This window comes from Bolinopsis microptera, chromosome 2 (genome assembly GCF_026151205.1).
Source record: "Bolinopsis microptera isolate Bmic1 chromosome 2, MBARI_Bmic_1.0, whole genome shotgun sequence".
NCBI classification, from domain to species: Eukaryota; Metazoa; Ctenophora; class Tentaculata; order Lobata; family Bolinopsidae; genus Bolinopsis; species Bolinopsis microptera.
In genome coordinates, this window is record NC_087073.1 from 16,144,529 (window position 1) to 16,169,204 (window position 24,676).

The window sequence follows — 24,676 nt, forward strand, 5'->3', positions numbered from 1 at the left end:
GAGAATCTCAAAATATCTTAGACAACCATGCTATTTGAAAGCGTTTACTGGGCGGTACTCAGCGTGTCATTCCGCTGCAGCTTTAATCAGAATATTATGGGGTCCCTAGGTAAGAAAACGTTTGAAATAGGTAAGCTCTATGTGAGATAATGATAACCATATTACTATATAATATATATAAAGCAAGAAGATAAATATATTTGTTGCCATTTTACTGGTGGAGTAAATTATGTTTTTACAATGTTGTGTATATATTTGTTTGTTTCAAGTTCAATAATATTTCAAATATTTCAAACAATATACACATAATATAGCAATGACCCTATATAAAATCAACCCTTTAAGAATTCAAAAAATTCCCTTAACAATCAAAATATTTTTACCCTTGGCCTTGTGGCTCCAAGTTAAGATCTAGACTGTTTATATCAACAATATTTTTCTCGCACCTCTGTCTCCACAGAGAGAAATCACAATATAATATTGGTAACAATGGACCATTTTCGTTACCTATTTATCATTTTGGTGCATTCTTTCAGACCTCAGACCTGCACGGATGATAATTAATCACTCTACACTCGACTGTCACGTGACGAAAACGCCGTGATTTCATTGGTTAACCTGATAACGCGCCGCAGATCTCTATAAACACAAATTATTCATCGCGCGTGCAGTAAACTCAAATTAAGTCCTAATTTGTTACCGAAATTTGGCAACTATCAACATCATGGCACAATTAAGTCGCATGCCCAGTAAATTGCTAATCAAATGTACGGCACTAATAATACAGTCTACACTTACAGTGTATGAATTCATGAACGAATTTATTAAGGCAGATTGGTAGAACAACGATCGTAAATGATAATTTGTATTAACAGTGGAAAGTGTTCTTAAGGGAGACTGTTGTGCAGCCATGTCGGGAGTTATAAAACACCGAACACGACATTAAAAACACTTTCCAACTACAAAACTTAACCACTAAACCAGCTTTGAGCACCATTTCTAGGTTATGAGACGGCTAAATGATGCGAATAATAAATCCTCAGAGCTCCCAGTACTCTACATTAAAAACACTTTCCAACTACAAAACTTAACCACAAAACCAGCTCTGAGCACTATTTCTAGGTTATGAGACGGCTAAATGATGCGAATAATAAATCCTCAGAGCTCCCAGTACTCTACATTAAAAATACTTTCCAACTACAAAACTTAACCACAAAACCAGCTCTGAGCATTATTTCTAGGTTATGAGACGGCTAAATGATGCGAATAATAAATCCTCAGAGCTCCCAGTACTCTACATTAAAAACACTTTCCAACTACAAAACTTAACCACAAAACCAGCTCTGAGCACTATTTCTAGGTTATGAGACGGCTAAATGATGCGAATAATAAATCCTCAGAGCTCCCAGTACTCTACATTAAAAACACTTTCCAACTACAAAACTTAACCACAAAACCAGCTCTGAGCACTATTTCTAGGTTATGAGACGGCTAAATGATGCGAATAATAAATCCTCAGAGCTCCCAGTACTCTACATTAAAAACACTTTCCAACTACAAAACTTAACCACAAAACCAGCTCTGAGCACTATTTCTAGGTTATGAGACGGCTAAATGATGCGAATAATAAATCCTCAGAGCTCCCAGTACTCTACATTAAAAAAACTTTCCAACTACAAAACTTAACCACAAAACCAGCTCTGAGCACTATTTCTAGGTTATGAGACGGCTAAATGATGCGAATAATAAATCCTCAGAGCTCCCAGTACTCTACATTAAAAACACTTTCCAACTACAAAACTTAACCACAAAACCAGCTCTGAGCACTATTTCTAGGTTATGAGACGGCTAAATGATGCGAATAATAAATCCTCAGAGCTCCCAGTACTCTACATTAAAAACACTTTCCAACTACAAAACTTAACCACAAAACCAGCTCTGAGCACTATTTCTAGGTTATGAGACGGCTAAATGATGCGAATAATAAATCCTCAGAGCTCCCAGTACTCTACATTAAAAACACTTTCCAACTACAAAACTTAACCACAAAACCAGCTCTGAGCACTATTTCTAGGTTATGAGACGGCTAAATGATGCGAATAATAAATCCTCAGAGCTCCCAGTACTCTACATTAAAAACACTTTCCAACTACAAAACTTAACCACAAAACCAGCTTTGAGCACTATTTCTGGGTTCTGAAACGACTAAATGATGCCAATTATAAATCCTAAGAGCTCCCACTCTACATTAAAAACACTTTTCAACTACAAAACTTAACCACAAAGCCAGCTTAGCTTTGAGCACTATTTCTAGGTTCTAAAACGACAAAACGATGCGAATTATAAATCTCCCACTGCGTAAGCCGGTAAACTAATTAACCGGCTAAAAAAGCTGAGACGGCTATTATGTATTATCGTAACGACATGATCACGGCCGTTAAATGGCTATTAGTTGACTGTTCATAACAGCTGCTCTATATTTGTGCGCTCTATCATAAGGTTGTTTCAGAGCTGCTAAACTCCGGCTAATATAACAAGCCTTTTTATATAGCCATTTAAGAAGGAAAAATACTTAGCACTTTACAACCAACAATCACTCATGTTTTAAACCTTTATAGCGAGTCGGCATATTACAATTTTACCGAAGTCAATTATTTTTACTTGAAAAGTATAAGAGTTAAGACTGCAGAATCTTTAGTATTATAAGTATAAAAAGCAGAAAAACACGCCACATGAGGTCTCAAAATATAGATAACAGTAAGATTTTTAATCTGCCTGCACGTGAGATGGGGGGGAATGTTTTTTATTCTTCTTCTTTGCAGGAAGTGGTAACCTGCTCTATCCCTCTAGTTCTTTTTGTTGTTACGCCACTGCTTGTTGTATTTCCTGCTATCACCATGGTTGTGTGTTCCAGCCCTGTTAGGGTTCTTGGACAGCCAGGACTGTTTTTCTTTGCTCCTGATAAGATATTTATGATAAGATATTTATGAAAAATAAAATAAGAAGGAAAGGAATTATTCAACGTTTCAATGTGACAACATCGTAATCAAACGTGGGATCAACAGAAATTTGACTCTCATAAATAATATTCAATTCGGATTTCAAATATAATAAGGACCTAAATAAAGTAGTGTTTAAACCAAATTAATTGATGAGTACACCCGTCTTATTATATGCTATAGATTGAGTTATACAATATAAATATATACATGTATGCAGAATTTGATATGTATGAATCATGATCCCACCTAATTTGTGAACGGAAATTATTGCGGAATCGAAACTTTTTAAATACAGTAAAACCCCGATTTACCGCGGAGTTTGGGGAAAGGAAACATCCGCGGTAAATCGGGGTTCGTGGTAAATCGGGGTTTTGTTTGTTTACATTATACTAATTGTATCGATGTAAATACGTTTGGTCAAAGAAGAGTCAACCTAAAAGTAACAATTACATGGTAGTTCAGTACACTAATAAATATGTTGAGGATATCAACCTTAACAAGATCCTGAAATCATTCTCAGACATGCAGACTTCCTCAAGTCTCATGGAATTAAAATCAAGTCTGAGAATAGAAAGCTTCCATATCTGTATGGTACGACAAAAATGCACAAGGACCCTATTAAATTTCGATTCATTACATCTGGAAGAAATAGTTCCTTACAGCAGTTGTCTGTAGCTGTTGAATTATGTTTGAAAACGTGTCTGAAAGTTGCTAAAAATTATTCTGGGATTAATCTTACTTCGGAATATGTATTTTAGCATGACGTGTCATTCTTTTTGTTAGTTCGTTTTCAATAATTAATCTACAAATATCTACAAAAATCTACTTGGCTCCCCCCCCCCCCCCCCCAGATAGTTACATGGCTATTAGACGATTAATCTGAGCAAGTTTGAGCGAATTTATATGTGCCAAACTTGAGATATGACTTCAAACACATTAAAATATCTCAAATTGGCAGTTTTGGTACGATATTTGACGAAAGTCGATTATCTCAAGATCTTACTGATAGAATTTCTTAAAATGTTTCCAAATAGTTACATGGCTATAAGACAGACAATATGAGCAAGTTTGAGCGAATAAATAATATTATTTATAATATTATATATAATATTATACATTGCAGTGAGTGACTCACTGCAATGTATAATATTATATATAGATAATATTATAGGCTATCCATTATCGGTATGAAATCTTTTATCTAGATAAACAGATAAAGATTTAGGTTTTATCTAGATAAAACCGATAAAACCGATAATTTTTCTGCTGAAGGCCAAAGCCAAAACCAAAACGTTTTCCAAATTTCGCAAAAACTAATTGTCGACTTTTATTACTGTTTACCAGTAATCTTGCTAAAGTACCACTTCCTTTCTTTTGAAAATATTAGAGCATCAGTTTTCTTCTCCGGGGAGCAGAAGTGCACCAGTTCTCTTCAAAGCAGTAGACCAATTGTTTTCTACTCCTAAAGTCCTAATAACAGTAGTGTACTACCAGTTCTCTTCAAAACAGTAGACCAAGGGTTTCCTTCTCCTCAGAACAGTAGTGTACTACCAGTTATCTTCAAAACAGTAGACCAACGGTTTCCTTCTCCTGAGAACAATAACGCACTAGTTCTCTTCAAAACAGTAGACCAGTGACCACCAGTTTTCTTCTCCTGAGAAAAGTAACGCAATAGTTCTTTTCAAAACAGTAGACCACCGGTTTTCTTCTCCTAAGAACAGTAACGCAATAGTTCTTTTCAAAACAGTAGACCACCGGTTTTATTCTCCTAAGAACAGTAGTGCACCAGTTCTCTTCAAAACAGTAGACCAAGGGTTTCCTTCTCCTAAGAACAGTTGTGCACCAAATACCAATTCTCCTCGAAACAGTAAAGCATTTGAAGTGATTTCTTATCCTGTTGATAACTTGGAGCAACAGATTCCTTCTCCTGAAGACAATGTTTCACGCCCAGAACACTTACAGAATTCAATTGAGTGCCCTGCCGGTATTTTTGAATTTTTGACTCTTGTTCACAGTAACATGCTCGTGCCCGTCTCCAGAATGGTTGTAAGATAAAATGCCAGCATCTTCCTCAACAGAACAATGTCAATAACCTTCTCTGGATTTCGACAGTTCATACAGTTCTACAGTTCCAGAGGTATACAAATGTGAATAAACATCTTAAGCTCACATTCAAGTAAACTACCTCTTCTATCTAGTATCATACTAAAAGACGTTTGGGACTGTTTCTTGGATTACTTGGGAAGGCAAAAACAATAGTATTTCTTTACAATTTTACGGTATTGTGGCAGTATTTTCGGTAATATCTAGTGAATTTTTATACCGATAAAAATATGTTTTATCTAGATAAACAGATAAGTTTTTTTAACGAATTATCGGAGATAATTATCGGTTACGATTATCGGAGTGGATAGCTAAAATTGCACATCGTTTATTAATTGTAATTAACAATTAAAGCAACTCATTGAATGTTTTATCTGGCAACAGTTATTATACATAGTGTGCACTGAGTAGGAATGTGAGTATGCATTTTTTGTACTTATTAACGGTGAATCTTAACGTGGGCTAATTTTATTTGGTGATATCAATTATTTCATAGCCAAACTGGGGAAGGTTAAATAAAACAAGTTGTAATTAAATTAAATTAGCTGATAGTAGAAACTTTTCGCAAATAAACTGTGAACAGTGAACAGTGAACACATATAATTTGAGAGAGAATTGATTCGTTCACCGGACACATATAACATTATACTGTCCAGAGATATTATGGGAGGTTCAAGCTTATTAAAAGATTCTTTGAACTTTTGAAAAGTAGCAAAAATTGAGAAAAATTGATAATCTAGGAGGGGATAGGGAGTTGGTTCAAACATATAAGTAATAAAACATGTTTTATTTGCAGAATTATACAATATGCATATGTTATCGTCTTCGACTATAAGGGATGATGGGGCGATGACGTGATTATAATTATATATGATAAAGTTCCAGGTGGTGACTTATTGAAGGCGTGTAAGTGTGAGGATGAAGAATCAGCCTTGATGCATGAGCTGGAAGGGTGAACGAGGTAAAAATATGTACATGGTACAATTTCATAGAAACTGAGAACAAAAATCCTTTACATCAGTACAGACCGATATGCTTGCCTTCAATTACAAACCTTGCTTTAAAAATGATATTGTTATTCAAGTTAAAAGCCTTCGAAGTTTTTTAATAAACTATCGCATGATATTGTATATCAATCAAATTGCAACTCTTAAGTTAACTTGTTGTTTAATTGTATTACTGAGTCATAAATGAACACTTGTAGTACGTACCTATATGGCGGTTGATCTGCAACTTGTCCCATGCTGATAAACCTGATAATTAAAATATTTGTTGTAAATATCTATAATATTCACACTAGATTCTAGACGGCAAAGTTCGAATTGCAGTCGGAACTGCAGAGTGGCGACGTACATTTTGTTAATTTACTAAAGTAACTGGTAAAAACACTTCTATGGAAATAAAACCAGGTTATATAATAAATTTATAGTCTATTAAACTACATCGATAATAGTATATTATATGGATAACAATAATAATAATATCAGTTTCGGCTGCTCAGGTCAAAATCCGAAAACCTATCATTTTATGCATCCTAGATTTAATGATTCAAATAAGAAGCGCAGTGTTTCTAAAGTAAGCAGCATTTTAGACCGTAGACTTTTAGTAAAAGTCTACGGTCTAAAATGCTGCTTACTTTAGAAACAGTTTTACAATAGCTGGATCAGCTGGCTTAAGGAAAAACAATATATGCTCTTCGCATTAAAAAAACACAATTAAAACGAATGCAAAATTTGTGATTCTACTTCTAGGATCACATATCAAAAATGTTTTTAAATAGGACTCAAGCAATCAGGCGTAATCTAAATTCTAAACTAGTTTATTGATACTTGGCTTTGGCCGCTTTGCTTTATATTAAAATCTCAGCATTTTGATCCAGCGAAAAATTCTATTTGTACCTCGACTCATATGTCATACGAGACAGTACACTAGAAAATAAGGCTCAACAATTTTAACTTCTGAAGGCGGCTCTGTATCATTCTACATTCTGACAACAGTCCTTATATGCTATGTCAACAATTTTAAAACCTATTCATTCAACTTATAGGATTTCAAGGTATTACACAAGTGGCAATGATGAATCATGGATGATAATTGATTATTGACGAAAACTCGACAAGCAAGTTTGAAACCCAAAGTAAGAAATCGGGATCAAATATGATTGACACGTAACGCGCGCGTATAACATGTGCTTATCCAATGCGAAACTAAAAGTGGTGAAAATGGAAGAATCGACTGTAGAGTGATTTAGCGCGACCGGACCTGCACATTTCTTGTTCCTTCGGTTATATTAAAGTTGTATATGTCGTCCTTCCACTATCCAATTAACAGTCAAGGACTGTTAATTGGATAGTGTCCTTGGCCTTGACAGTTAATTGTGCGCGGCGGGTCATACAACGTATGACAAAGAATTACGAAACTGAATTAAGTGTAAAATAATTGTTAAACTTTAATCCAAGTTTTTTATCAGGAAGGACCAATTTTTATTACAACCAGTACAATCAACAATGTATTAATGAAAGTAGCAAAATTTGTTTTTGAATTTAATTTAAATTTAAATTAATATATTTTTGTATTATTTTAAAAATTTAATTGACGATGTCAATTCATGGCAGCTCGGCGCGGCACAGTTACCTGGGGATCTCAGGCTATTATGTTCATAAACATAAAATAGAGATTAGGCGGAATGACAGGCTGAGCGCGGCCCAGTAACGGCACAGTAGCGCATCTCGCCGATCTATTGACCATTGTTAATGATCTAATAATCTGGCCCGGCGCGCGCTACTTCGTAGCACTTGCCATTTCGAGAAGAAAGCGGCGCGCGCTACTTCGAAGAAATTTAGACGAGTAACATCCGTCAAGCCGATCTAGCCAGTCGCTGTGAGAAGCCTCATTGAGTGCGCGGCGCGGCACAGTAACGCATCGCGCTACAACAATTTAACATTTACTAAATTGGGTGCATTGTAGCGCAATGCGTTACTTTCGGTCCGCGCCGCGCACTCGATGAGGCTTCTCAAAGCGACTTTCTCGCTAGATCGGCAAAATACGCTTTTGTGCCGCGCCAAGCTGCGATGAATTGACATCGTCATTTAAGGTTGGGTGGTGTTTAGCTTGTCCTTCCGCTAAATCTTTATTCGTGTTATTGAATTATTTTATAATGCATTACGTGATTGTCAATGTTACGGTTTAACTTTCTTCGAAATAAAATATTTGGCGTCTAAGGCGCGCCGTGCATGTTCAAACTATGTTGTTCAGTTTGTAAAATCGAGCGCTACAGCTATTCAATTCTTCTGTGCGATCAATAAGGAGTTTGTTTCTTTCGTTGCTATAGTGTTATATTCGCTGATGATTGCTCTATCCAGAGCCCTTGCGCTTGCAGTAGCGCGCGCCCGCCTCACGAGCGTACTAAATCACTCTACAGTCGATCTTCGAGATTGTTCTAAAAGGGCCCCCGACAGTTGAAACCAACTTCAATCGATGTATTTTCGGACGCTGATTCCGAATCACCCCCCATGACATAAGGTTAAAATGCTCCCCTGACGAGATATAGGCGAAAAACTGTCTCGATCACGTGATATGACCGTATAAGGAAGTTAGTCTAATTTCTCGTTAGGGTTAGGGTTTCAGCATATGCTTTTGTTAAGGATTGGGTTAGGGTTAGGGTTGGGATCAGATAAGAGGGTTAGGGTTTCGAATAGTCGTTCAGGACCAGATAGAGAACGGGTTGAAAAAGTCACGTGACAGTCGAGTGTAGAGTGATTAATTATCATCCCCCGCCTCACGGCGGTAAAAAGGTAAAAAGGGCTCTAGCCATGAACCCACCCAACAATTTTGGCACCACTGTACAGTGGTGCCAAAATTTCCCGCGCTTTTTTCCTCATATGCTATGCAACGTGTGTAGCCTTTCAGATTGATTCACGATGTCAATCCTTCGCATCTCGCCGATCTGCATACGTGGTTGCGAGAAGCATTATTGGATGCGCGCGCGCGACCCAGTAGTGCATCGCGCTACAACCTTTCAAACATTGATTGTGTAAACGAGGTGTCGTACGTCACTTAGCTAAAGATCGGGTGACAGGGGGCTGACCATGCCCGAACCTAATTGATCATTGATTGGGTCTGAGGTCATGTGATTATGAGCCTATGAGGTCACGTGACTATGACGTCACCAGACTTTGTCCTTTGTTTCCCGCTCATTGGACCAGGTGAGCTTGCATGCTTGTGAATGTAGGTGTAAATACAGCTGTACTGTAGTTTATACCTAATTAACCCCTATACACTGTCACTATGCACTATAGAAACCTGAAAAGTGGTTACTGCATACTGGAGGGAGAAGTGCCAAGACTACCTGCGCTACATAGACGCTGTTGTCAGCAATGCACGCGCGCGCACGAACCTTCCCATCGGGGTTCGTGGATAGGTGCTTTTCTTGACTTGTGAAACAAGCGCGCCCGCAGTGGCGCGAAAGCACATGGTTAGGTGAAGCTGATGAAGACTTTACCGTTTCGCCGCCTCCTTTTAAAGTAGCTTACCTGGTGAGCCAGACTTTTCATTTCATAAACAGATTGAAGATACGACGATATGAAAGAATCGAATTCTGAAGTAAAACAAAATTTTTTTTTTTTAGTAAAACAAAATTTTTATTTACCACAAAACAATCAATACATATTTAATATTATTATACATTTACAAATAAATCTAAATTTAAATTCAGCTATAGACACAATACACAGCCCGCCGCGCAGACAGCCATACATTGCTGAGAGATTCTCAGGTGCAGATGTAAGCGCCGCGCGCGCGAGGTTTGTTATCTTACAATTACATGTCACGATATATTATTAATTATCAGAGAATTTTAGAAGCAAAATAATAATTGCATATTGGGAAAATTTCGGTCGTTAACGCAGTATAGGGCGTGGACACTGCAATGCTAATAACGGAAAATTTGGAGGCACGAGTTTCATTTAATTCAGCTACCCAATTTATATGTGACATGTACTTGTATTAAATTCAGATAAATGTTAGTAACAATCGACGCCAACATTGTGCAACTGTAAACTGCAAAATGTTAACGTCGATTATCACTAAATCACATCTCGCAAGTTACTAATTCTTTGCACTATATATGTTACGTCACTATAGCATATGTCATTCATATTGTACGTTATTGGTTATATAAGATAAAAATAAACATTTTATAATTGTTTCAATGTTCAACACAGCTAAAAAACGAATACCTACTTGCCCATCGATTAAGCAGTCGCCAAAACAAGGCTCAAAGTTAATTTACCTTCACACCTCGTTTTGGAGACTGAAGGATGTCAATAAATAAATAATGGATAACATTAATACTGAATATGATGGATAATCAGTAATATCAATAAAATCCACAATCACTAATCATGTTTTCGATGGGCAAGCACTCGCAACTGGATGCTGAAACAAACGGCGCAAGTCTTGCACCGTTCATGCAGCATACGTCGCGAGATATCATGAGCTCCGCTAACTCTGCGATTCTAACGGATGAATTAGGCTACCCCGACAGAAACACAGGTAACAAGGACACGAACACTGTTCGTTAACTCGTACCCCGGGTACCCCCTATAAAGATCTATGTCCCGCCGGAGACAGCCCACCACCAGTCATATCGAAAGCAGCTTTTAATTCTGCATTATAAATATCGCGTCGTCATAATAAATAATATACATTACCACTACACACTTGTCACTACCTTACAAGACATTTTTATAACGTACGAAATGCGACGGTTTTCCCGAAATTTCGCCATATTTTCGGACCGCCAAAATTTCGGTCGTCGTAATAGAATCCGTTGATTATTTTTAGCTTATTCCAATAATTGTGGCTTCATCGATTCATTTTGTTCTTGAAAAGTTAGTGATATGATGGTGGGACAAATAAACACAATATTCCATGATGAATTTAATTTCAAGTGATACGTTTTAAATTTACAATAAATTACATTTATGTGCTAACATAAACGTCTTATAAGAGACTAAGTCAAGATAAACAATTTAATACCAAACTCAATAAGTGAAACTGAAAGAGTCGAGCCGGACCCCTTAGAGGAAGATGAAGAAATCGATTTATAAGTTTCATTTTGTTTCAACATGATTTTACCGATTTTTAGAAAATTTTGAATTTCCTTTGTGTCAGAAAACAAAATGATGAAAAATACCCTTATTTTCTGTGACGTCCGAAATGTGACGGTTTTTGTTCAATTTCGCCATATTTTCGGACCGCCAAAATTTCGGTCGTCGCAAATTGGTCCGCCACAAAAATGTCTTGTAAGGTACACACTTTTATGCACAGTACAACTAAAATATTAACAAGAGACAGAAGAGTTTTACATCGGCTCAGCACCGCAAGGACGTTGGCTATACACGTGGTTCATAAATTAGTTTGATTTGGGTACGGTTCGACCGGGAAAGTGGTCGGGGTTAGTTCTCATAATGAGTAATCACTGTCGTCAGATATATTAGAGCGGGAACTCCCCCAGGTTCCGGACGAAACGCGCACAGTATTTAGAGTATCAGCGCGCAATGCTGTGCGCGCTCCCATATTGTTTTATCATTCGGCGATCGCGTTCAAGTAAAACAAATTTTTTTTTAGTAAAACAAATTTTATTTTATACCCACAATCAATTCATATTTAGTTCAAATATTTAAAGTCAAAATAACCATTTCACATAAGTGGTTATATTATAATAAAATAATTTGTGATAAATTAATAAATTAATTTACACTCAAAAATGAACAAAATATACACAATTTTTACAAGTGCAACACTGGTTCAGCGCGCGGCTGATCGAAAAAGTTTGATTTGATTTACTAACTACAGTGTACAGCGTACATGAAAAAATTACTTACTGAATCTTTTAATACTAGACACATTTTAATTCAGATGTTGTTCAATGAGTTAGCCACAAAAATGTTCAAATTATGTAGGAGGGTAAAGGACACAATTGCTAGTAGTGCTTCTTTGTGCCCGGTTAGGAAGTGCTATGTTGTTTACCTAATTTCAAGCATGGTATCCATAGATAAGATTATCAGTCAGTAAGTGGGAATAACAGGCAAGTATCACTTCTCACTCAGAATTCAGTGAAATTTTTGTCACACCAATCAGTTCCATACCTGTTTTGAGCTCTTAGAAGTGACTGTTTAAGCAAATTCTTGACAGAGCTGCAAGGGGAGGTGAAATTCATCGGCCCAACTTTACGAAATTCGTTCCACAGCCATGCAGATTTGTACATAAATTGATTAGTTGGAGAGGGCAAAAGTAAGTAAGTAAGTAAGTAAAGATTATGACATTACATCATCACAAGTGTCTAAAAAAATATCATTGCACTAAATAGAAAAATAATTCAAATAGATATATTCTTCCATCAACATTAATAATTTATTAAATTCAATTTTATTAATTAATAAAATCTAATGCATTATATATAAATAATTAATTAAAACTTCCCAGTGGAATAAAGATTTATAAAACGTTTCTTTGCCACAAAAGGATGAAACCAAAGATATTCATTATGTGTCTTCTTATTGCTTAAATAACTGGGTCCTTCAATTTTCCCTAAAACTTCGTTCGAAACATTCCAAAAATAAAAATCATTTACAATGTTTTTAGAAATCATTTCTTTCTTAAATCCTTCCAACCTAACTTTAAAGCTTAAAACTGTCGAGCAGTTCTTGACATCTGAAGGGAGTTTGTTCCAGTAAGGAATGACTCGCTCCGGAAGAAAAGAAGACTGGAGATTCTTAACTTTAGTTACACTCTTACTACACCTATTGGTTGAAACTAGATTAAGACCAGATCTGCTCATTCTGAACAAACCCGATCCATATTCAGTCAAACCACTAGTTACTTTAAAAGCTTCAATAAGGTCCCCACGTATTCGCCGCTCTGCCAGCGTTGTCAAATTGAGGATATCCAGTCTACGGCTGTATGGAAGAGTACCCACCTCATCAATAAGACGGGTAAACCGCCTCTGGACGCTCTCCAGCTCCAAAACAGTCCCCCAACTTCCATGAGCCGCAACTGGATTCCACAATTGGACACAATACTCAAGATGAGGTCTTATCAAAGCTTTATAAATAGCTATCATTACAACCTTTTCTCTAATAACTAAGTTCCTTACAATCCAGCAGATCATACGATTTGCTTTAGAAATACATGCTTTTATCTGTTCATTCCAAAGCAAGGAGCTATGGGTAATAACCCCCAAATCTTTTTCCTGTGCAGATACTTCTAGTTCTTTGGCTTTAGGTAGGGTGCCCCGCTAAAAGAACTGGATTCTTCCAGGAAGCATCCCGTGCACAGACCTTGGTCTACATATATATTAAATTATTAACCATTCATTCTGTATGTGCACGAAAATTTATTTCAATCAAAGTTCTACTCCATTCACAATATAATTCGAGTTAGGATTATTATTCAGATTAATATGGACTACTTTACACTTGGCAGGATTGAAGTTTAAGTGCCAAATACTCTCCCAAATTTCGAGTTCTAAAATATCATCAGATACACTTTTATGGTTAGCTGCATTACAAACTAACTTGAGATCATCTGCAAATAATTTAATCTTATTTTTAACATTGTCAGGTAAATCGTTTATATAAAGAATAAATAACAAAGGACCTAATACTGACCCCTGGGGAACACCAGATAATACGTGTTTCACCTCAGACCATTGTCCTTCTACACAAACCCTCATGGTTCTGTCTGTCAGAAAGTCTTTTATAACATCTAAAACTTTTCCCTTGACCCCAAACCCCTCCAATTTAGATAGAAGTCTAAAGTGGGGAACTGTATCGAAAGCCTTACTAAAATCAAAATACAAAAGATCAACAGGAGCACCTTCGTCTAAAATATCAAGAATATTATCAAATGTCTCTAAGAGATTAGATAGACAAGATTTACCCTTCACAAATCCATGCTGATGCTTTGAAATTCGTTCTTCTAAAAATGTTAATAAATGTGCCCTCACCAACTTTTCATACACTTTGCACAAAATACAAGTTAATGAGACAGGTCTATAATTTAAGGGATCAGATTTAACACCCTTTTTGAATAATGCTACAACAGATGCTGTCTTCCAAATGTCAGGCAGGACTCCTGTTTCTGAACATTTAACAAATAATTTAGTAACAGCTTCAACAAACATTTCATCGTATGCTAAGGATTTCAACAACTTTGGATGAACGCCATCCGGACCAGAACTCTTAAAAACATTAAGCTTTAAAAGCTGCTTCTTGATATCAGAACTGCTAATTTCCATATCATCAATCACCTCTTTGTTATAACTCTCATTTTGGGGAAGAGGGCCAGGTGGTTCACGCACAAACACAGAACTAAAGGCACTAGCAAGTACCTCAGCTGACTCAGATGAACTATTTGTGCGTGTACCATCTCCTCTATCTAAAGAAACAACACTTGATTTCACTTGACGTTTATTACGCAAATACGAGTAAAAAGATTTACAATTCTGTTTTAAATTAGATGTAATCTTCTTTTCATAATTTACTTTAGCTTTAATCTCTGCCACCTCAAAATTATGCTGCTTGCTATTTGCACAGCTCAAGTTAATATAAGAAGGATTAATATCAAATTCAGCCCATGCTCTGTCCTTGTTCTTCCTCATTCTTTTAAGTGCAGTTGTACTCCATGGCAACTTGACAGGTCTGTTGTCGAGATAAACCGAAGCAGCTGGGACAGCTGCAGCAACAGACTCCAATTTACTATGTAGTTCAACCCACATATCTTGAACATTATTTTTACAACTATAATCCCAGTCAATATTATTCATACTAAAGTTAAATAACTCTTCTGAGGAAATCTTACCCCAAATAGGCTTTAAAATCTTTTGTTTGGGACTTTTGTTAGTATTGGGTGAAACAATCAGTTCGACAAGTATCCCAACATGATCACTTTTGCCAAGCGGAGAAACGATCTTACAACCGTTGACAAGAGCATCATTTGTATACAAAACCTGATCAAGAAGACTCTCCTGGAGAGTATCTTTCACAAGCCGTCTTCTGGTTGTTTCGTTAGTAAAGTACCACGTCAAACCACTGTCATTAAATAAATCAATATACTTTTGTTGAATCATTAAAACCTGATTCTTACTAGAAATACCACTATTTACACTACCAGTTTCCCATGATACATTAGGTAGGTTAAAATCTCCTATGATAATGGTTTCAAAAACATTCTTTTCACTAGATATGTTCTTGATGCAAGATAATAACATATTGTTCTGTTCTAAATTCAAAGAAGTAGACCTATAAATACAGCAAATACTAATCAATCCACCAGAGGTATTGACATTAATAGCTAAAGAGTCTGGTGCTTTTAAAAATGAGCTCACTAATGACGCATTACAACTGTTTTTAATATAAATAATAGAACCGGGCGAATAGAATAGGGCGTGATTAACAAATTATCTTTCCTATTTGATAAGCCGAATAGGTAGTATAACGAAATTGGTACTCGTGACTTAATGATCTTAAACAATTCCATTAAACAACGGTATCTGTATGAAGAAATAGCGGATTCATACATTGAGTGCCGCCCAGTACAGTAAAGAGATAGAAATTAAAGTTCGGGACTTAGAGAAAGTTCCGCTACAAAGGGCTTTGAGTGTTTCTCCTTAGTGTTTTTTTTGCCTCACAATCGTTAGGGCATTTCGTCGTTATTGCTGGTCGGAAAGTTGCAACATGTCCAAATTGGATGGTATTTACCGGTTGCTATTTTTTCGGTTTTCGTTGTCTGCCATGCCTGAAAGACGCATAGCCGCGATATATTCGAATCTTTCAGTATCCATTAATGTGAAATTTTCGAAATTTGTCTATGTATACAGTAAAACAAGTTAAGTAAAACAAAGTACTTTATTTATTAGCAGTGCAATCAATTCATATGATATAATTATAAGTATATATACTTATAATTATATCATATGAATTGATTGCACTGCTATATATAATAGTATGTCACACCTATTTAACTGTTACGTTTGAGTAGTTTTGCCATGGCAAATACAAAGACCCATGATCTGCTGTCTGTTGTAAGCTTGTTGTAGCAAGTGTACTTTAACATTACTTGAAATTTTAACCCACCTAGGAGCATTTGTGTTGTAATGCACTTAGTCAATAAAGACACCGTGGTTGTTATAAAAAGGAGATGATGAAGCAAGTATTCAGGAACATAGGCATAACACAAAGAAGATTGGTCGGTGGGGATTGGGAGCCACTTAAATCACCTTTACACAGTGCCCCTCAGTAATCCATCATCAAACACATTTTTTGTGCGTTTCCATGGCGACCGCGCCCTAAAATTTGGATGTGCATCTCTAATTTTACTCCGAAAACTTTTGCCCTGAGATTATCCTTCATATGTATTAAATAAAATATCTCTACAATCATCATGTGACGAGATATGAATGATTATCGGATACACGTGCAAACTTGAATAAATGCTGAAATGCAGTTTGACATAAAGTGATGGACCACTTTTGCTTTGTTTCTTTGTATTTAGTTGCTATAATTTGCTCCACGATTATTCAGTAAGACGGCCAACTTAACAATGATGTAAATTCAATTTCTTGATTATCTTCAATTGAATAATATTTGTGAACACCAACTCTTTTGTCCTACATATTTGTCTGGCCCCTGGCCCTAGCAGCACATTTGTTACCGTAGCAACCACATAATTACTGCAAATTAATTAAATAACTTTGCTGATAAAAACATAACATATTCACACTTTCACAGCATGTCACTCACATTTCGTTCCAACCAAGAAGGGAATTAGAAATTAGAAATTAGAAATTAGAAATTAGAAATTAGAAATTAGAAATTAGAAATTAGAAATTAGAAATTAGAAATTAGAAATTAGAAATTAGAAATTAGAAATTAGAAATTAGAAATTAGAAATTAGAAATTAGAAATTAGAAATTAGAAATTAGAAAGATCATTACAAAATTACATGTGTCAGATCCCAATCAGTTATATGAAAGTTATACAACCAACCAAAAAAAACATAATATCGTAGATAAATAAATAAATGGTTTCAAAGTGTGCACGGAATATGGATACTAAGTCATAGCTTACTTTTAGGAAATCTTTCACGAAATAGATTATAAACAAAATTTCTGGTCTCAAAAATGTAATCCTCATTAAATAATTTACTGAATTGACTATTTGCGAGCATGTCATGTTGTGAAGGTCTGTGCTGTTTATTTGTCTGATCTCCTTGTAGACAGGACATTCTTTAAGCAAATGGACTTCGTCTTCTTTAATGATGTCACTAAATGGGAGCTCGTTTAGGAGGTCTATGGTGATTCTGTCTGAGCTGCAGCAGAAGTGGCAAGCTCTGTAAAAGCTGTTAGAATTTTTCCAGCCATATCGCCCCGTCTCGATATTAGGTTTGTGGGAGCTTGTCCTCAGCCATCTGATACATCGGGTTTTCTTGTGATTGGGTAGAGATAGGTATGGTTCTAATCCAAAGCTGCTTTTGACTTTGTTGCAGAATGCAAGCTTTTGTTTTCAAGTCGAGCTTTTTCCCACTTTTCTTGGAACCAATTTCTCATTCTATTCTGGACGAGTTGGCTGTTCGGCATGGGAACATTCTTCCTGTGTCTCCCCATATCGGGATATTTGAAGTTCTCTTGTTGACCCCAGTTGTCCATTTTGGAGGCGAGAGATGCAGGCGCTCGATGCTGTCATTTGCTAATTGACTGAGTGTGTCTTTGTCGGACTGTGTTTTCTTCTGGCAGATGTTGATGAGAATGTTGGTATAGGGGAGCCACACCTGACTACCGTATGAGACGACAGGAAGTATAAGGGTATCGAAGAGTTTGAACACAACCTCTTTAGAAATTGAGGAGAGATCAACCGTCTTTTTCAGGGAGAAGTATGCTCGAAGTCCTTTGATCCTGAGCTGCTCTTGGTTAAGCTTCATACTGCCACATATTGTGAAATGAGTACCTAGGTAGCAGTAGCTTTTGACCGAGGGGATTACAATACTTCTGCCGTAGGTAAATGTTTTACTCTCGAGTAACTGCCTTCCTGAGGGATTGAAGATGATGACCGCAGTTTACTATCAATCCCCGGAAGAAGAGAAAGAGGAGGAAAAAGCAGTTGAAGAGAATGAAGATACCTCTGATAAAGAGAACGCTGCTTCGTTACGCCACTTAGGGGCTGTGATAAAAATCTGTGTAAAGTTCTAGATTGCAACAAAACAGACAGAATGCAGTTTACAAACAAAATTAAAACATTAGTAGGTATAAATCTTGAAATATAACTAATAGCAAGTCTTAAACAAAGACAGGATTTTATGTGACACAATCCAGATAAATTACAAAATTGCAAAACTGCAAGCTTAAATGAATTTTTTGCTTGACCCTTGGCCTTGTAAATCTATTCCCTAAATCAATATGAATTGCTTTATATCATGATTAGATGTGCAGCTAAAATTTATTTTGTTTTAATTCCTAATTAGGATTTGCTGTCAACAAAAGAAGTCAATTGAATTTTGATAAGTAAATGACTGGTTTCTTTTCATAGTTTACAGTTAAAAGTTAACAGTTTCAAACTTTGCTCATAGAACGGTAGTCAAAATCTTTACGTCAATAAACAATTACTTATTTGTTATTGCTTTTGTGAAAATTATCGCGTTATCATTACATTTCATGATGATTTCACAGTGTATTTAGTTATTACTAAAAAATCAGAGGGGCCGGGCCATGGTCTTTCTTTTTCTTACAAAATACATATAATATATATATAAAATACATATAATATATATCATCATCAGCATATATGCTATGATATATATTATATGTATTGTATATATATATTTCATGGCTGGACTTCTACACAATAAAAGAAAGCGGTTGTGATTAGATCTTCGAAAGTCTTTGCATCGTTTATTTACATCAATTCTGAGAAATTATATCATTAAAGTAACTACAACAAATACGAATCATATACAATTGAGAATAAATAAAAACTAAAAGCAGTGGGAAAATCTGATGAACTGAAATTTAAAAAAAGAAACTGAAAGCCGTTAAAAATGTACTCTTATCTTATCTCTTATCTAAATACTGATAACTGATTCTCGGAAAATCACTTAAAATCACAACAAAAACCTGTAAAATTTATACTTAAGTAAAAAATGTAATATGCACGTCTCTGGAATAATGGTATACGGGTATTTGCCTCACCGAATGGCCAAAAAAAAGGAAGGTCTCTCAAAGTCACAAAACACATATATATATATACAGGGGGCCAAAAGCCAGTATGCAATCGTTGGCCTCAATAGCTTAGTCACTGATTGCCCAATTGAAATAATTCTTTCTGGTATGGCTTAATACCACCACTGGTTCAAGGAATTTGTCAACAACTTTTTTTTCAAATGAAGGTTCATTTTTGCATTTATTTGATAGTTTGGATAGTCGGATCAAGCTATATTTTAGTGAATTGTGTTTGGCCATTTGAATTACGTTTTTTTTAATTAGAGTTGTAGCTTCTCAGATGACTGAGATGTAAAGCATAACGAGCTTTATCATTACATGTGATCAGGTGATTGGCTTACCTAATCACGTAATAAGGTGACTCCGTTAACCACCATTCCGTTAAACATTATGGGAATTGTTAAGGGTGCCCAATTAAGGTGTCGTGTCACGGTGTCACATAATCACCCAATCAATTTTGTTAACGAGATACACAAAATGCTTGATAACTTCGTCATAATTTCTAATCCGTTTTGCCTCATTTTTCAGATCAGATGCAACATTTAATAATCTAACGTCTCTGATGTTCAGAGAGTACAATATAGGTCTTTTAATAATGGGCGTGGTCTAAAATATTCGAATTTTCAGATTTTGGCGACAGAATCCTGCCATCTGCAAAGCAACAACTCTCAAATATAAAACACGGCGGAGGTATAAGACCCAACGGTTGCACACTGACTTATGGGCTATGGCCCCCCTGTATTATATATAATACATTATAAAAATTGAATAAGTTTACATAACAGTCATAAGATGATAGATCATAATATAAGATGACTAGAAAGCCTGTGGTAACAGGGAGGAAGCTAGTAGTATTCTTTGAAATAAAGATTTAATCGCATAAAAAAATGTTCATCTTAACCAAAGATACAGCCGATTTAAATGTAAAACACTTAAAACACAACATAATCACCACAAAACCGATCAAAATGCCGTTCCAACACTCATTGCATGTGCACGTTTTGACACTGTTACCAGGCCATGGTTGCTATGCAACCTTTTGGTTTTTACCTAACTTCCTATTTTCATCTAATTTGCATCTTTCATTATTTATAATCATGTTGAAAAGTTTTTATGTTCATTGAAATTTAGTAGATCATTAACAGTAATTACTTCCTCAGTTGAAAGGTTTAAAATGTCGATCCTCATTCGAGTGAGATCTTCAAATGGTACGGAAAGAATATCCATCGATCCCGCAGTGCCCTTTTCTGACTTGGCAAAATTGTTGAGTGAAAAGTGTGATGTTCCATTGGACCAACTTTTTGTTTATCGTGACTTGAAAGATAAGAACCCGCTTGGGAACTCCAAAACTCGCCAGACATTGAAAACTTTGCGTTTGAATCATGGTGACATGTTGTTCATCAAATCTAGAGTTGAAACCCCAGATTCAGCGACTTCCTCCACGGTTCCGTCGGTTGCTTCCACAGACAGCCCTGTGCCCTCTCTAAGCAGTATCAATCTTGATGATGTTGACAGCAAGCTTTCTAAAAGTGACGGTTTGATCGGCAGGAAACTTAATCCCCAGCTCTGCAATCACAACGAGAATGGACGATGTGTACACTGTAGCCCTCTCGAGCCTTATGATGATGACTACCTGAAAGAAAATAAAATCAAGCACATGTCATATTATTCGTACCTCAAGAAGCGGAAATCTGGTTCTAACGGCAAGTTTGTGCAAATGGAGGATATTGACTGTAAGATCAAGCCAGGGTGTTTGAAACATCCGCCTTGGCCTGAAGGTATTTGCACCCAGTGCCAACCCCAAGCTGTTACTCTCAACCAGCAAGAGTACAGGCACAGCGATTTTGTCGAGTTTGAATCAGCTGATATTGTCGAGAATTTCATTAGCTATTGGAGAGAAACTGGTTTACAGAGAGTTGGGTTTTTGTATGGTCGATATGACGTGGAACCACATGTCCCGCTAGGTATCAAGTCTGTTGTTGGTTTCATATATGAGCCTCCACAGAACAATGATCAAAAATCTATTGAGTTGCTGGACGATCCTTATCATTGTGTAGTTGATGAAATTGCCAAGCTACTGGGACTTCATTGTGTTGGGTGGATATTCACTGATTTACAAGCTCTAAGCATATCTGATGGCACTGTGAAAAACCTTAGAAACGGCAAAACATTTTACCTCTCTGCACAAGAATGCATACATGCTGCATATTTTCAAAACAAGTATCCATCTCCTTCCCGATTGAGTCAGTCTGGAAAGTTTGGATCTAAGTTTGTCACGATATGCATATCTGGAAACGAAAGCAACACTATTGAGATGTTTGCATATCAGGTATCTAACCAGTGTATGGCATTAGTCAGAGATAATATTCTACTTCCAGCAAGAGAACACCCTGGCCTTGCGTATGTCAAGCTATCTTCGGAGGAACAGTATGTTCCTGATGTTTTCTTCCGTGAGAAAGACGAATACGGGAACATTGTAACGAAGGAGGCCAGGCCTTTACCAGTTGAGTATCTACTGTTGCAACTTCCGACTGGAACTCCTAAAGATGGACACAAGCCCCTGCTGCCTGGTGGTGTGGCACCCCCTAAGTTCCCTGTTGTAAACAGAGAGTCTCTGGATATGGAAGTGTTTAAGAAGTATTACAGAGAACAACCTGACGAATACTTTTTGGAGAGTCTGTCCGATATCAACGTGCTCTTCTTCTTGCATACCAATGATACACTGAATTTCCAGGATAGTCTGGCTGAACTTTGTACGGCAATTGTCAAGGTGGACAGAGATGCGGGCCAAGCTTTCAAGGAGAGTCCAACCTGGGCTACTCTGGAGCAAATACTGGCGGTGGATACTAATCTGACTGCGAGTAACGGAAGTACTTGGTCGTGTAGTATCTGTACTTTAATCAATAATTCTGACAAGACGCTCTGTGAAGCTTGTGGAACCCCTAAATCGTAGTGATATTTCAAATCTGCTGGCCAGTGCTCTTGGAAGTTATGTTACAGTATTTATGGGGAAGCTGTTATTGGTTTTTCTTTGTATTATTTCGGGTGTGAAAATGTTCCCCAGGTAGTCAATCCAATACAGTTAGAAGTTGTTTTTCATTACAACAGCTAGATTATGATACAGGGAATAGGGACATAATTGATCTTTATGGAATTTGAGGGGATTAATATTTAACAACATGATCATTGAAAATTGTTCAAATACTCAGGTGTCAGAAAAGTAACACTTTTTCTATTAATGTTAAATTATATATCTGGTAGCTGCTTATATTTCATCATTTATACTCTGAATATCGAAGGAGTAAGAATGCATGATGTATAAGAACGCCTTAATGGGTTTAATAAAACTGGGAAAACTTATTTCAGGAAGTTTTTATAGTTACCAGTTTTTCCTGGTCATATTGCTTAACTTTTAGTGCATTTTAAATAGAATATCAAGGGAAGAAATCAAACGCGTTTTAGTGTAAAATAATATATCATCTGTAATCATGCTTATTTCATGGGAAAAATGCAAAGATAAAGAGTAGATGATAAGATAAGAAAATCGGTGATCATTATTACTACAAAAACTTCAGTTGTATTGTTAAATGCTATTTTTCATTTGTAATTTGTAACTTGCAATATGTTTTTAATTGAATAGTTGGGTATGAAAACTAAATTTAACAATTATATATAATGTGTAATATATTTGAACCTCTCTCACTACAGATAATCTCCTAATTTATACAGGATTGAGTCGAAATAAATACTGCATCTTAAATATTTATACAATCAATCCAATTTGTTTAGAAGATGAAATTAACAAGTTTGTTGATGCTAATGGTGGTAGTGCGGTGCACAGATTGCTCTCTGCCGCTAGGTGACTCTTTCGGGGATACGCTGAACAGTTTTCTCTTCACAAGCTTTGCATCAGTACGCAACACCACTCTTGTAAGTTAGACTTAGACACTTATTATATCAATAATCATTATTTGCATTTAACAAACATGGATCAAATGAACGATAAAAGGGATGATAATATTCAATTTTGTCAGCTCTGCGATCTTTTAATTAGTTGATAGCCCGTTGGTATCCTTTGATTTTTGATACCATCAAACGTAATACCTATATATGTAAATTGTATCGTCTAGACTGTTCCTTGATGACGTTAATTTATTTTAATGACCATGTCAAATTGATAATATTTAAATTTATTAGTGACTGGTATTATAATTTTGTCTGAGATAAGAATTCGATATGTTTCAGATTCTTTCGCAACGATTCCACGAAAAGATGGCAAAATTTGACGTTAGTTCTGACAAAGATTCTTGGGGCCACGCTCTGGTTCGAATCAAGAAGTTTTGCGAGGAAGAAATCAGAACGATTTACTCGGACGTGTTTGGAATCGATCGTAAGTTTCCTATGATGATAAGTTATAACTAATTCTTACATATTATCGCGTGAATGTGAGCTAATTTGACTTCACCAATTTTAATTGCGACAATTTGACTTCCAATCAGTAACGAACAAACTATTAAGATGTAATTCATCAATTTAATATTCTAGAGATAGGCAAGATGAGATGGTTATCTTCGTGGCCATTTCATATTAACCAATTAGATGTCATCATTTGATAAGCTGTCATCATTTAAGAGTAATAACGGTTCAAGATATGATAAATTGTATCTAACAGCGGCATAACGGGACACTTGCCATGCACCAAAATTTTATCCTGGCTAGGCTGAAGGATTTAGCTCCCCTCGACCTTCTGTCGAACGAAACTTTTAAGTAGGGAACTTTTTGCTTTACCCATCATGCCTATCCAATGACCTTTACGATTTTTTGGTAAAGGTCATTGGATAGGCATGATGGGTTTGAGTGGATGATAAACTGTTACTAAAACATGATATCTCTAAACTGACAAGTGAAATTGTATAGACTATGGCTCGTCGTAACACAGGACCTCAAGTAACGACACTATTGCTAGAAATTTGATTTCAATCTAATGCAAATGCCCCGCGCGGCGGAGGAATCAAATTATTTCGCGCGCGCGATCGACATTATATTTGTTTGCTGGTCACGCACGTCCGAATAGATATCTTTGTGATTGCATCGACGGACCACGTGTATGGACTCCGTACGTCCAGTTCCGAATTGGAAGCTAGCTCAGTTTCGTCGAGACGTGTCTCGCACAGCCGTGAACTGTGTTACATTTCCGGTAACATTGATACACTATTGATCTGCGTCCTACGGGATACTAGAACGTAGGCCTAGTACATATTTACTAGTTCTTTTTTTTTTATCTAGACACTTATTT

General features: G+C 36.3%; 2 protein-coding genes across 4 annotated transcripts in view; both read left to right on the top strand.

The window, feature by feature from the left end:
* LOC134811042 (uncharacterized) overlaps positions 1–24,676 on the top strand; it is an 83,595-nt gene that overhangs the window by 55,536 nt on the left and 3,383 nt on the right. The window contains exons 1-2 of one of the 3 annotated variants that reach the window (XM_063817748.1): positions 23,131–23,310; positions 23,626–23,770. The exons of 1 other annotated variant lie outside the window; for it this stretch is intronic. In XM_063817748.1, the coding sequence (XP_063673818.1) occupies positions 23,173–23,310; positions 23,626–23,770 (283 nt within the window). In that variant the 5' untranslated portion in view covers positions 23,131–23,172. Of the gene's footprint in view, positions 1–11,832; positions 11,843–23,130; positions 23,311–23,625; positions 23,771–24,676 lie in introns of those variants that run through there. One more of the 3 variants, XM_063817750.1, reaches the window with a different exon arrangement.
* LOC134826437 (nuclear protein localization protein 4 homolog) lies at positions 20,545–23,036 on the top strand. Its single transcript, XM_063838812.1, has one exon. It carries the CDS (start codon positions 20,555–20,557, stop codon positions 22,331–22,333), a length of 1,779 nt encoding a protein of 592 aa, XP_063694882.1. The 5' UTR covers positions 20,545–20,554; the 3' UTR covers positions 22,334–23,036.

Coding starts and splice junctions, on each gene's coding strand:
- LOC134826437 (XM_063838812.1), top strand. CDS start 20,555: ATGTCGATCCTCATTCGAGTGAGATCTTCAAATGGTACGGAAAGAATA.